This window comes from Metopolophium dirhodum, chromosome 3, assembly GCF_019925205.1.
Source record: "Metopolophium dirhodum isolate CAU chromosome 3, ASM1992520v1, whole genome shotgun sequence".
NCBI classification, from domain to species: domain Eukaryota; kingdom Metazoa; phylum Arthropoda; class Insecta; order Hemiptera; family Aphididae; genus Metopolophium; species Metopolophium dirhodum.
This window is the reverse complement of record NC_083562.1, coordinates 22,226,200-22,241,816: the sequence shown is the minus strand read 5'-3', so window position 1 is coordinate 22,241,816 and position 15,617 is coordinate 22,226,200. Positions and strand designations below refer to the sequence as shown.

Sequence of the window (15,617 nt, the reverse complement as noted above, 5' to 3'; positions counted from 1 at the left end):
TTTATTATTATTATATTAAATACAAATTTAAGACATCAAGGGTTGCATCCAAAAACCGCACACTTTTGATTTTAGCCCTAAAAAGGTCGATAGCCAAAAACCGCACAGCTTATCGGTCATTGTATAATAAATTACCGTACATTTATAGTAGGTTAAAACCGCACACTATTTTTAGTGAAAATAGTGAAAAGATAAGATTATATGATATGTACTATATGTACTATTGTTTCAATTTTGGGAAGAATTTTTACGTGACGGACATCGTATAAAGTTTTTAAAAAACGTTGGCAGTCGGCTTCAGCCAATCAAACTTTGAAAGTTTTAATTATTTTTTAAATTAATATTTAAAATTTTTGAATATTCCTATATACATTTTTCGTTTTACATTTTTTTTTAATTATTTAATTTTAAATTATTGAATATATACATTTTTAATTGACATTTTTTTTAAATTGATATTTAAAATGTTTAAATGTATACATTTTTTTTGATGAACTGTGAGAATAATGAGAACAAATAATTAATTATACGTCATATAAATATGCGTTTTTTGTTTATCGACCTTTTTGGGGTCAAAATCATAACTGTGCGGTTTTTGGATACGACAATTTTTAAAATTGTGCGGTTTTAACCTATTAAATGTGTACGGTTTTAACCTACCAAAAGTGTGCGGTTCTGTCCTGTATTTTATTAAAAGTGTGCGGTTTTTGGAGTCAACGCATTAAATTAATACAGTGACCAGTGCCGCAATTAGGATTTTTGGGGCCCCGGACAAAGTCAATGTATGGGGTCCTGAGGTCTAAGTATATAGTTTTTTTTTTAAAAGCCTAAAAATATTATGTGATGGCCCATTACCCAGTGACCAGTGACCATTTATAGATAAATATAGATATTATTATGGATAAATTGGTGCCCCGTTCTTCAACAGCAAATTAAATAGCATAATAAACCATAAAAATAAATATTTTTATTCCATATATTTAATTTGATTTAAAAATTTAAAATAGGTGCGGGGCCCCCTGAGCCAACGATTAGCGGCTTTCTGCAGGAGCATTGCCCCGTCTGCCCCTGCGGTGGTTGCGGCACTGACAATGACTTCCTCATTAATATAGCCTATATATTATGAGTTAATAGTTACAAATGTTACAATAATCAATATAGTGCATTAACGCCTGTTGGGAAAAAATATCTAAAGTGGGAAGACAAATGACAATTGTACATAACAATACCAAATGTTTAACGGGTTATGAAACATGGTAATAAACAACAGTTTAGAAACACCGTCAAGTTATAGGTCAGAGGAACAATTATATTGTTTATGTACCTATACTAGTATGTAGTAACTACACTGTAGTCCCATGTATATAATATACCTAGTCGATCGGACGCCCAGCAGTGGCCACCATAATTATAATTATAGTCATATAGGTCGACTTACTTGACGACACCCTAGCATGTAATAAACACTAAACAGTAATATTAATTTACCCTTGAAAATATTGTTGTACCTACTGCATACATGCAGACATGAATACATGATACATAATTTGTATTTTAGACTAAACAAATTAGAATATAAAATATACACAGAAATAACAATTTTATAAAAACCTTAACGTCCTGTTTAATGAACAATGTATATTGTATACAGGTGCCCAGATATGATCCATAAAAATAATATTTAAAAATTTCATTCACAAAGTGTAAGTATACTTTATGGTTAGGTCTTAGGTACGTCGCGTAGACGTTGTCAGCATGTATGCCACGAAGTGTACTTTAAATTATTCATGTAGCTATTATTTAGTAATTTATTTTGATATTAGGCATACGGCTTAAATCGGAAATAACTTATAAGTTAAAATTAATCTAAATGTAGGCTTTTTTTCCTCTGCTAATGGAGCACTAGTTTCCTATAATAACCTATAAAAAATATTGATGTATTTCATTCCTCTCAAATAGCTTAGAGCGATACCAATTAGTATATATATTATTATAACTATTTTTTATTTAAAATATTCTATACTAACTTATAAGTTATAATATTAGTGCGCTAACAGATTCATTTGTCGTAAATTTCTGTCATCTATGTATTTTTATTGTCAAATTTTAGATTCTGAGTGAAACGATGAATGTATTGATTTTACAATGATGTGTGTTTTTTTTTTTATTTTTTTTTTTTTTTATTTTTTTATTTTTGTGTCTGTGTACACGATAAGTAGTCGAAATAATGCTTCGATTTTCGACTTCAGTATCTTGTTCGATGGGAAAGTGAATATCGTTGGTGCATTGGGGAGGTCAAAATTTTAATTTCCCAGTAGTTTTCAAAAGCGATGTGAAAAACAAAAGAAAAATTAAGGAAAAACGGGAATTTTTACGCAAAATCGATTTTTAACAAAATCGATTTTGGTTATTGGTGTAACTCTAAAACAAATGACCGTAGATGCATGAAATTTTCACTGGTTGTTTATATTAGCATTTTCTATACACCATAAAATTTTCCAAATATTTTGACTCTTTTTGAGCTGTTTACAGCCATTGTCAGTTTTCAATTTTTTTAGTTTTTTTTTCTATAAATATCAATAAAATTTTATCTATTGAGTAAAAAAGCTTGAAAATTTAATAGAAGGCTCCTAGTTTATTGTTTCAAAGGCAGATGAAAAAAATTAAAAATCCTTAGTCACAGTTTTTAATTATAAGCATTTAAAGTTCAAATTTTGACAAAATACGGAAAAATCACGAAAAATAGCAAATTATTTTGATGAGAATTCATAAAAATTTTTCTTTTTAAATCTAAGATTTGAAAATGTAATATAAGATTACTCATAAGTTTGTCTACCTTTATCAAAAAAAAAATGTCTAGAAGAAACTTAAATTAAATTTTTATGAGCGTCTGAAATTTATATTTTTACAACATTTGATATTTACTCGATTTCTCATGTAACGATTTTTTTATTTTATTGTAATTAAAAAACGAATGACTGTAGATACTTGAAAATTTCACTGAATGTTTATATTAGCATTTTCTATACACCATACAATTTTGAAAATATTTTGACTCTATTTGAGCTGTTTACGGACATTGTCAGTTTTCAATTTTTTTAGTTTTTTTTTCTATAAATATCAATAAATTTTTATTTGTTGGGTAAAAAAGCGTGAAAATATAATATTAGACTCCTGATATATCGTTTTAATAGCAGTTGAAAAATATTAAAAATACATTTGCACAATTTTTTTTTATAAGCATTTAAAGTTCAAATTTTGACAACATTTATCAAATTTATAATTTATTAATTATTTTGTGGTTAAAAATGTATAAAATGTTTAACTTTTATGGCTAAAGATTGAAAATTTAAAACAAGGCTCCGAGTAAATAGGTTATATATAAATTACTTTATTCACAATAATATCATCAAATATACTTGGTAAAATCATAGGCTGACTGACCGTTTTCGCTCAGAATCGTTTTTCTTATACAATGATATTATATCATTGAATTCAAATTTAACACCATACATTACAGTGACCCACTTGTAACCTACCGTACAGCAGAGCGACATCCACTTATCCACCTTTTTTTTAAGTATTTTTATTTTTCTGTACTAAATTACTTCAGGCTTCGGACGTGTATTTCAAATTAAAAAATTAAAAAATGTCATTGTACATAGCACATACCTAGTTAAATATGATAATATACGTACGTAGACATTTCTATTCTTCTTGAATTTCAACAAAATAACTAAAACCGTTATTCTTATTGCGTATGAATATCAAATTTAGTCAAAATTTGAACTTCAAATATCTATATAAAAAAATGTGACGGTATATTTGTTAGATTTTTAGTTTTCAGTAAGGAAGACTTAAGAGTAACCATGTATTCAATTTCTAATCCATAGCTATTTAAACTAACCATTTTTAAAATTTTTAACTACAAAATATTTTTATTTTTTTTTTATTAGGTAAAAATAGAGTAGGTATTTACAATCTGTAATATTTATATACAATACAATAAGTAAATTGTATAGCTAATATAGGTACATAACATGAAATAGCGTGAAGGGGGAGGCCCACCAGTGTGGATACCCTCTAATACAAAATATTTGCAGTTTCATATTATTGACGAATATACATACTGATAAACAAAATCATGCTTATTTATTTTTAATATTTTTAAATTACTTAAGAGGCAACTTATATGGGATGTTGACATCTTGTTATATTAGTTGTATGTTTCAAGTTTTTAAACTAAGCATTATATTTTTATCACTTTAAAAAAAAAAAACTAAAAAAAATCGAAAATGTCAAATGCATATATAAAAAGCTTAAAAATATAATCAAAATATTTTGAATATAAAATGGAAATTTAAGCAACATTTGAATTTTTCAAATGTCTTCGATTAATACTCATTTAATTGCTTTAAAATTAAAAAAACTGTAAGTAGGTAAGTATTCAGTATTCACCTATCATTGGAATAGGTACTGGATATATTAATTCATATTTCACTATTTTTGTATTTTCCTAGCGTGCTTTCTTATAACTTTCGTAGAAAGTATTTTAATTATAAGACCAATACAGTAGTGCCATACTCTATAGTGATAATAATAATAGATAAATTAAAATAATGTTTAATACTTTGAGCGAGCGGCCCGGATTGCTAAAATTAAACTATATGGAGTGTAGAGAATACTAGTAAGTTGCTTAGCAGTTGCTAGTTAGTACCTAGGTACTCCACGTACCTCCCTATGTTACCTAACCTCCATATTGTGCCAACTTCCAATTCACGGTGCAATATGTTAGAATATTACATAGGTATATATTAATTAACTATAGGTACCTATATCATCCATGAGTATTTAAGTAATATTGTGTCTACGGTCGTCACTCGTCAGGCGCTAATCGTGGATCGTTACTTGTTTTACTTTACTGAATTAGTAAAATAATAAAATAGATTAAGTAGTTAACCTTATATAAAAAAAAAAATAGTGGACATTACCCTGTCTAACGGCTATCGTGACCTTGCGTTAGCATCATAGACCATGGTCATAATATCAGGTACCTGACCTACTATAACCTAACCTATTAAGATATTATTCCATGCTGCAGTGGTGACATCTCAGAAACGCTTACTTACAGGCTATAGCTAATACTAATAATACCTAATTTACTTACAACCTGCGTTAATGCAAAAAACAAAAACACGATATATAGGCCCCTGTGACCCTATTAACTTATAGATATTATATTAAAATCTTCTCTGCATCGTGCTTATGGATATTGCGCATACAGGCCACATTAAGTAGAGCCATGGGGACATTTTCCCCGGGTGGTCAATTTTGATACATTTAGGGGGGCGGCCAGGCACCAGTGTAATATAAAATATTATTTAACATAGTGTAGGTACCTCAATACCTACTTATTTTATACTATTAGTATAATATACTGTATATATAGGAATGTAGATTTATATTAGATATATACCAATTACCAATATACCATATACGTATTATTACGTATGCGCATCCAGAGCCGGTTCAAGGGGGTGTCGAGGTGTGCCTCGGCACCAAGCCCCGCCTTATGTAGTATTATAATACGTAGTGGTAGTATTCATATTGTATATGTATAATCTAAGGTTATTAGGTGTGACGCCCTATACTTATAAACATCGAAGTACGGTTAGTTTGAAAACTAATAACTTGTGAGTAATAACCAATTAGTGGTGTATTTACGGGGGGAGGAACTGGGGGATCAATCCCCCATAGGCTGTAATATAATATAATGTGCAACATTTTTCGGAGTCCTAACATGAGGCCTCTAGCTTTAAAATCGGGGCTACTGGATAAAATCATACCCCCCCCCCCCCTGACAAAAACCTAAATACGCCACTGTAACCAATAGGTAATCCAGTATAAGTTTAACAAATTCATGCAATTTATTCATTAAACAATTTTATTTAAACCATTATCAAGGGGCCCTAGTATTATCCGAACTATGAGCCAGTAGCCATTTTATATATTTTATTTCAAGTGTTTAGGAAGAGAACCCTTTCATATAAAAAAATTATTTCGCACCAGGCCCCGCAAATTCTTGAGTCGGCACTGTGCGCGTGCACATCAGTCACGTTAGCATAATATAATAAATACATTATACTCACATTAATAAAATATTATGTATCGAAACAAGTAACCACATTGTTGAATATTTTCCTATTGAAGGGAAATCAAATGCATTTTAATATAGTATTATTATGTATCTTTAGATAGATCAATCTTGTTTATATATTAGGTGGACCTACCTAATAACCTTTCTGTAGCCTGTACCTAAGTACCTTGCACCTTGCACAGTACTACAGTACCTACATTACGAAATTATTGAGTTTTTACTTCTTAGTATAATTCGGAAGCAACAATATCATAGTACCAATGGGCAATGATCATTGTCTTCACAACTTAGTCTTTATTAGCGTCGGCTAATCAGCAATTATTTAAAGTTTATCAACGTTGCTACACAAAACTAAAATTATTATGGTGGTACTATAAGTACATTCAAATTACATAAATCAATCATTAATTGAAGATAAATTCTAATAAAACGAACATTAAAAGTACAACATATTATGGGTTGTCTAAAAAACAGTTAAAATAGCTTACAATTAAAAAATACCTTAATAAAGGTAAAGGTTTAGACGGTTTAGTGCATTATCTGGGCATTAGAATTTGGTAATTTGGAATTCGCTAATCCTGGTCCCTGGATGCTGGATAACGGATATCCGCTATCGGATACGACTATACATAATAATATAATATGTGTTTTCACAATTTTCAACTAACTTGGTCACCGATTAAATAGGTTCCAATCAAATATCAATGATAGTGGTGAACGACAAATCACGAATGTGTAGGTATAATAATATTATATAAATTAACAGTTAACACTGACAAGTGACAACACATGTGTCATGTACCTAACATGTAACATTGTTCAATAATCTGTTGAATGTTAATATGTTATTATAAATTGATAATAATATGTACCTGACGATGTACTCATTATTTTAATGTATTTATATTTCATCACCACAGTCCACAGGTCACAATTACAAGTTACAACTAAACTGATGTGCACATCAGAATTCAGAGTATCAGAATCATACTATAATAATTCTTATCACTCATCGAACTTATCAGTCGTTTAAACCTATTATAAAATTGTTCAACATTGTTGACATGGTAAAGTATAAGGTCCTATGAATAAATTAATTTAGTAATCTTAACTTGATTACGTGCTTTATCACGATTGATGGTTGTTGATTTTATTTTTCCTTACAACACTAAGCACAGTAAGCAATAATTAAATAATAATTGAAAAATGAGTATTAACTGCTATTAAGTAATAACAATAATAAATAATAATAATTCCGATTTCCGGATTACGTTCGCGAAATAGGTATTAGGTACCTGCAATAACGTTTTTCTCATTTTCTCCTATTTAATAGCGTTTATTATACCACACCGTCGGTGACCCCCACCTCGAGGAACCTTTTTTACGCACACGAGTCGGTTTATTATCGGCGGAGACGGTGGTTTCCGGTTCACCTTGTGATTATTGTTGGAATAATAATAATAATATTGCGGTTTCGTATACATACGTATTATATTAAACATATTTTTTCCCCGTAGCTTTCCATTCGACCACCGTAGCCGTCCGTGTCCTTTCCCTCTGCGGCTCTACACTGAACACTACACAGTTCTCGTAGATTGTAGAATAATAGCCATTGCCCATTGGCCGTGTTGAGTCACTCCACTCATCCGTCGGTCGTTGCAGTCGCGAACAACGCTGAACGCTCAGCAGTAGTACCTAAGCAGACGTCTCGCCGTAACCTCCGTCGCTCGTTTCGTTCACGTCCGCTTTCGCATTTCGTCATCGCCACACAGTTTCTCTATCCGATTCCTCATTGTATTATGCAAGTGTATCGCAGCCACCGTCGCAAGTTTTTCGAATAAACACAATATTTTACCATTTTGATCGTTGGTCGCCGCTGAACAAACATGAACAGATTCGTTTTGCCGCTGTTATTTGTCTGTCTGGGTGAGTGTTCTGAATTCGCGTCTTTGCGCCTTATTGTCATGGACAGTATGTTCATATAGTTACCTATATGGCTATACACACATACGTATATTATATAATATTGTGCCTACTCTCTTTCTAATATTCCCATTGTATTATGCCAATCCGTATAATATGCGTTTGTATGTTTTAGTTATTGGCAATAACGTTAACTGGGGCGTTAGTGGAATCGAAGGGGATACAGATTTGAATGATTTACAAGACACTGTGAAAAAGAAGTTTGGCCCGTTTGCGTCTGGTTTGCCCAATATCGATCAGCTCAATGAATCTATACCGGCCTTAGACGAAGGTGAAAGAGTGTTGAAAGATAAATGTTCAAAAAATAGCCAAGCCAACAACTCTTATGAATTGACTGTGGTAAGTCGTTTAGTTCAATCCGTTTGATAAATTAAAAACATTGAAAGGTTAGGACCTAATTATAATTGTACTGTTGCCTATACTAAAATTTAGTCTACAAACCGCACTTGAATATAATGTGGTAAAAATGACACAAACTGCTATATTTAAGGCCATATGGTAAAGAAATAACTGGAAATAACCAGAATATTAACTATTATTAAAAATATACATCGTTCTTATTAAAACTAATGAAAATATATTTAAGTAGGTAGATTAGGTTAGGCTAACTTAAATAGTTTTTTTTTATTCATTTTGACTTAAGAAACTGTATTATCTCACCTAAACTAAATTTTAATTTATAACTTGATAACCCTTGTAATATATATATCCAAATTAATGATTTGATTGAGTCTTTCATAAAAAAAATCTCAATAATATAAGTTATAGGTATAAACCTTTTTTAAATGTTTTAAATTAAATTAATTCTTATTTTGTTTAAAATGTAGATATTAAAGTTTAATGACCATCCTGTATAATACGATAACCTTATAACCTATTGCATATAATATATGTACCTATGTAAATTTATGAAAACCTAACACAACTGCTTCTACAAATATGTAGAAATTAATAAAATACAAATATAATTATTTACTAGGCACTAACATTAAAGGATACTTACCTACTAAAGAGTAAAAAATAGTTGGATTCAATAGGACTTTAAATGTTGGAAAGTACTTAATTTTTTAATATACCTTCCTATTATTTTCAATCAGATATTAATGTTATATTTAGTTTATTGTTAATATTTTTAAACATAAAAAAGGGGAAAGTAGGTAACCGCTCTGCTGTACAGTAGGTGTTTAGTATACCTTGTTAATCAACATAGAGTAAATCACTGTAATGTGTGTGCTAGATTTGAATTCAATGATATAATAGCATTACACATGAGAAAATAAAGTAAGCTATTTTTCTATTAGTAAGTAATAATGAGTTAGTTGAATTAATTGTTGGTAAAAAAATTGCATTTAAAAATGTAATGATGTCTATAAAATATAATGATATGTATACAAGTTTCAAGTCCCCACAAATAATATTGTGCCCTTGTACCTTCTTATCTTTAATATTTTTAATTATGTGTAATAACAACTTATGAGGAACCTTGTATTACATTTTCAAGCTTTAAACAAAGAAAAACAATTTTTACCCCAATGTACCAACTACAGGTTAAATTTTCTTCTAAAAACAACTAATATAAAGATATATAGGTACCAAGGAAATTGCTTTGCTATTTACTAATTAATAGGTTTCATTTGTACCTAGTCATTGTGTAAAAAAAAAAAACTATTCCGAGCCGAGATGTGAGTCAGAATCTACTTCTAAGAATATTTTATAATTTATTAATATTACTCTTAGTAATACGGTGGGTACATGCCTACCTTTATTATATTTTAGTTATTGTAATGTACTAATATTATATCATATATTATTCTACTAACCTAACTTATAAGTCAATACCAACGTAAGTACAGCTTAAAATTCTAAAAAATTAGCTGTATATAGAAAATAATAATTTAAAACAATTTCTTTCGATTAATGATTATTGAATTACAATAAAATAAGTAAAGTCTTTATATTTTTACTTTATTGTAAAACCAATACTTACGTTCATTGCACAGCTCATAATCTAAAATAACAATGTTATATTATACCTGTATGGCTGCATGTAGACATAAATACATTCTATAATGACCTTGATGATTTTCAACAATTTTTACCCAAATTATTGTGGCCTTCATTCTAACAACATACATAGTAAATACACATAAATTGTCTACACTAGTAGACAACTCTTAGCGTAGTGATCACTGATCAATGATCATGCTCTTTACAAAATTACTTATTGCCGTTAAATAGATATTAAAACACAATAGTAAGGTAGGTACTTGAGTATACTTTTATGCAATTTCATTCCATACAGCTTCAAGACATATTTTATGTTTGTAAAGTACACAACTCAGTAGGTAACATCATGTTAAAAAAATACTTAGCCTTTTCTTATATGTGATGCTTCTGTTCATACATAAACATAGGTAGTTTAACAATTAATATATTCTTGAATTTAACACAAATAGAGATCAGAATGGACAGTATGGTATGTGGCATAATACCTAAGATGCTAATGATTAGACAGGGCTTTCAACTAGAATGTTGACCATTTTTATTTTTTAATTGGTTATATGGGCTTGAGAAAAGCGTTAAAAATTTAGTTTGGTGTGCTAGGCGAGTAGATGATTTGAATAATGGATTATAAAGCGTTTTCTGTTATCTAGTGAGATTCTTTTTTTGTTTATTGTGGGTTCTAGGTAAGACGTTTATCTAATGTTATTCCAAGATATTTATTTTTGTATGAATTAGGTATTTGTATATTATTTAGGCAATTTCCATTTCATAAATTTGTATTCATTAAATTCAAAGCGTAATTTTTTACCAAACGGAAACCAATTGGCTTAGTTAAACGTGACTGTTGGTTAATAGAAACCTATACCAAACTATTTTATTGCTTCAATAGAAAAATAAGCATTTTTTGAAATGCATTAGTTGTTAATAAACTCTATGAAATGCTAACAAATATAAAATATTCTACAACTATAATTGACATATAAAATATATTGTATTTATACAATCCTGTTAATAAGTGCAAAGTACATTGTGTTTTTACATCACTACATTTTGTCTGATTGCACAAATATTTTACATATATTTTAATGAGGTAGGTCAATTATATTTATATATATCCTTAAGATTTCTATGTTTATGTAATTTTGTATTATGTAATTTATAAAATGCATGTCATACATGTATAAAATAATACAATATACAACATTACAACAATAATATGTTACAATAATAAAAACACAATATATTTCTAGAAAGACTTCTTAGATATCTATTACTTCTTTTAAAATTATCTATAGTTTGTAAATAAAAATAATTGAATAGAGTTTATCATATTAAAAATTGTAATATAGAGTTAAATGAGCAAAATGTATTTTGTGTTAAATCTGATTATAGACCTTCAATTCTCCCAGTTAAACTGGATAAGCAAATTAAACATACAATTATGCCATTATCAATGCCATATTATTATACCCGATGGCCGATGAGTATTTAATGATTTATATAATTTTTTTGTTTTACCTATAAATATATTATGTAATGTATTATATTTCATGGTAATTTTTCAAACACTACAATAACATTGAAAATGTAAATGTCAACAATATGGTTATTAAAATACAAATAGCATTGATATATATTTTTTAATCAGTTAATGTAGGTAGGTATGTAAATGTTACTGATAAAATTATTTGTCTATGTACAATATTAAAAACTAAAAATGATTAATAATAAAATTTTATTGAGATTGGCACGAGAACTTATAATATTATGTTATAAATTAAACATGGTTAACTCATCTGCAACAGTGGTGCAAATCATTTAATTTTTACATAGCAAACCTAGACCAACCGACCCCACTAACAACCATTATTATGAGTTTTATGAGTTAATCAGTATAATATTACTTTTACAATATAATTATTTATTACATAACCTTTACCGGGTACTATAATCCACCATTTAGGTACACACACCTACCACAATTTCCTGCTCCATTTATCATCAATATCAAATTAAATTTTGTTTTTACTATTCACTCAGAGAGTAAGGAAATTGTAATATTTTAATGTAGATACCATAAATGTTATCTACTATAGATTATTGGTTGATTGTTAATTTTTTAAATGATTTATTTTACAATGTATCACAAAAAAGTTAACAGAATCGAAATAAAATTTATTATGCATATAATGACGTATGTGAATATTAAATAATGGTTTTGTTTATTATTTTTTATTTTTAATAGGTAGGTAATTATATATTTTATTTCAAAATACTTAAATACCTATTTCGTATTAAGGTTATCAATGAATACATCAAATTACAAAAACTGTCTGACTAAAATTCCAACTTTGAACTTTAAAATTATAAATCTACTATGTAGTAATAATTGTATACCTATTAATATAACATGAGATTCATATAAGATAATAATATTTTATATATAAGATTTTGTATTTGTTTATTAATACTTATCATTAAAACCATTTAATTTTAACTTTTTATGTAAACAGTACATTTTTTTATAACTTATATAATCTTATTATTAGTTAATAGTTATTGTCTTATTGACATTGTTATTTATATTATATCAAAAATATACAAGGAAATTGATATTAACATATAATTACAGTAGGTAATAGGAAAACAACAGATTGAGTTTTTGTTTTTTTATGGTTAGCAAAATATTGAATTTTTATAAAAGTTATCTTGGAATAATAAAAATGTTCAGATAAAATAATAATAATAATAACTCTAAAGATTTGCTTATTCAAATAATTGTTTTTTTTTTTATTATTATTCAATTATTTACATTTTACCTATTATTTAATTGATGTATATAAATACACTTAAATTGTTTAAATAATTTAATTTTTGTTTTTAGGAGGCGAAGAAAGATTTTGAAGTTTGTGTAAAATCTCTAGTTGATGTTACAGAACTAAAAAAAGAGATAAATGAAGCTAAACCTAAAGGCGATCTTGATATGGTATTTAAAAAATACTGCAGGTAAGTAAAAAAAAAAATAGATTAAGGAACTGGTATAATGTGTGGTCTACCAACAAGTTCATAGTCTAACATGTGATCTACTGGAAATTACCAAATACTTTTTTATATATTATGCTACTTATAGTTGCTTGTAAAGTTTTTACTACAAAAGTGTTCTTTAAACCTGATAGAAAAATCAACAAATATTTTATTATTTTATTGAGTGACACAATCGCCGCTGTATTTCTTTAATAGTGGAGAGGCACTATTCATTTTAAATTGTATTTGGTCTTGTGTAACTTCCACAATGATTCTATTGTTTGAGAATGAACTTTCCAGTATTAGGATACACAAAATATTCAGTATGATTCACAGTTTGGTGTATAAATCCAGGGTCTTTTAGAGTATTATATACTTGATGCTGATCGCTGTGATTAACTGTACCAATTCCTACCTCTCTTTCTATAATTCCTAAGATTGTTTGTCAATCGCATTTTTGTACGATGAAAAATTGTCGTTCAGTTTTGTTGTCATGATTACAAGACAAACCCAATACCTACAGGCCTTGTATTTGATTTCCACAATTACATTGATTATTTTTACCTGAACTGCATTTTCATAATTTGAAGTATCTTGTAGGACATAAGTAAATACTAAATAGTAACTAAATTATATTTTAAGAATTGAATAGGTAAACATAAATCCAGTCATATCAATGTCATAAAAATATTATTATATATCGGTTATTGGTGGATTACACATTGGTCTGGTCTTTAGATTAAAAGTAAATACAAATTAATAAATTGATATTTTTTCTTTTTAGAAAGTCACCAGATTTTAAGGATTGTGTTTTAAACTTCACATCCACCATAGATGTGTGTTTGGACGAAGGTGAAAAAGATAGCAAGAAAATTCTTCAGAGTGTCACAGAAGCTTTATTATCATTTGTATGCCATGATGAGGGTGATCGTATAGCATGTAAGATAAAGTTATTGAGATAATGTTTTTTAATAACTTCTATTCATGTATTACATAAATTATATCATAATTTCATAACTGAATAGTAATTATTTTTCTTTAAACAATAATAATATGCTGTATGTTTATTTTTATTTAGTATTTTATTCAGAGGGTGGTCCAGATTGTTTAATGGATAAAAAGGAAGCTATACAACACTGTCTAAATACATCATTCAGTAAGTACATGCCTAATGGTGAACCAAGCTTGGCTAGCTTACCAGCATTCAAATTTGAAGAAGATCAATGCAAGTATGTATCTTATACCTTGACAAATGTGTGCTTAATGATGAACTAATAGAATTTACTTATTTTATTTCACAGGAGTATGTCTGAGCTACAAGTGTGTGTAATTGCTGAGTTATCAAAATGTGGAGAACCAACACCCGCTAATATTATCGAGTCATTGTTTGAGTTTGTACGTCGATCAACACCATGCTCAAAATTTCAGAGTGCTCAAGTACGGAAAACATCTGCAGGTGTTTCGTTACACGCAATGATCTCTATTACAGCATTATCTAGTTTAACAATCCTGTTAGGTCGAATTGGATTTTACTAGTATACTGGCAGTACTTACAGAATAATTAAACAGTTTAAATAAGGCTTATAATCAAAATCCTTAATTTATAATAAGACCTATGTTAAACCAAACTAAATTTATATATTAAATATAAATATTAGACAGTTATGTTATTATTCAAGAATACTCGCCCCCCCCCTTTTTTTACATATTTGTGTAGCCGGAGTTAACTTGTACAAATCAATTTGAATAGTATAAAAATTGTATTTAACCAGTATATATTTTTCCAAACTACAATCGTAATTTAAAAGTGTTCAAATTACATAGTTATAAACAATATTATGATTTTTAATTTTGAAGCAATATTTTCTAAGAATTAAAATAATATCGGAAAATAAATGTAATTAAGTACACCAATCTAAAGTAATATATTTTTTTAATGAAAACAATATTAAAATTATTTTGTAGTGACAATATTATTTAGTGTTCAAAATCATGAATTAGTTATTATTAATTATTTAGGTGGTTGCAATGGCCTACTACTTTATCTCAAATTGTTTATGTTATTAATTATGGTCAATAAGTTTTGGTGTTTAGGATAATAGCATAACTTTAATGTACACACTAACATAAGTGTGTACAAGAATTTTTTTAATTGTAATTTATGTTTTTTATGTTTATTTATTTTATATGTGTAACCCCAAAATAAAAAAAATATCTATTGTTTAGTATTGTATAATATACTGCTTTATTACCAACTTAGAAACATACACAAAATATTCCTATTAAATACATTATGAGTTAAAATAATTTATGTGATACGAGTTATATTAAAAATAATTAATTAAATTCAAATATACATATATTGCTAAAACAATACATTCTCAAAGTCTTAAGAGTATGTCTTATCCGCTTGTATCTCCGTCTTATGAATGCGTAACATAGCCAGTTT

The 15,617-nt window shown here is 28.1% G+C and overlaps 1 protein-coding gene across 1 annotated transcript; it reads left to right on the top strand.

Annotated features, from left to right (window-relative positions):
• Positions 1 to 7,355: 7,355 nt before the first annotated feature.
• Positions 7,356 to 15,393, top strand: LOC132941218 (27 kDa hemolymph protein-like). Its single transcript, XM_061009162.1, has 6 exons — positions 7,356 to 8,083; positions 8,256 to 8,479; positions 13,029 to 13,150; positions 13,953 to 14,107; positions 14,247 to 14,397; positions 14,470 to 15,393. Exons 1-6 carry the CDS (start codon positions 8,044 to 8,046, stop codon positions 14,702 to 14,704), a joined length of 927 nt encoding a protein of 308 aa, XP_060865145.1. The 5' UTR covers positions 7,356 to 8,043; the 3' UTR covers positions 14,705 to 15,393.
• The last annotated feature ends 224 nt before the right edge of the window (positions 15,394 to 15,617 follow it).

What these genes read in the sequence shown, in the direction of transcription:
- LOC132941218 (XM_061009162.1), top strand. Translation starts at nt 8,044, where the DNA reads ATGAACAGATTCGTTTTGCCGCTGTTATTTGTCTGTCTGG. An exon ending in GCTGTTATTTGTCTGTCTGG is followed by an intron (nt 8,084 to 8,255) that starts GTGAGTGTTCTG and finishes TGTATGTTTTAG; the next exon opens with TTATTGGCAATAACGTTAAC. An exon ending in GTATTTAAAAAATACTGCAG is followed by an intron (nt 13,151 to 13,952) that starts GTAAGTAAAAAA and finishes TTTTCTTTTTAG; the next exon opens with AAAGTCACCAGATTTTAAGG.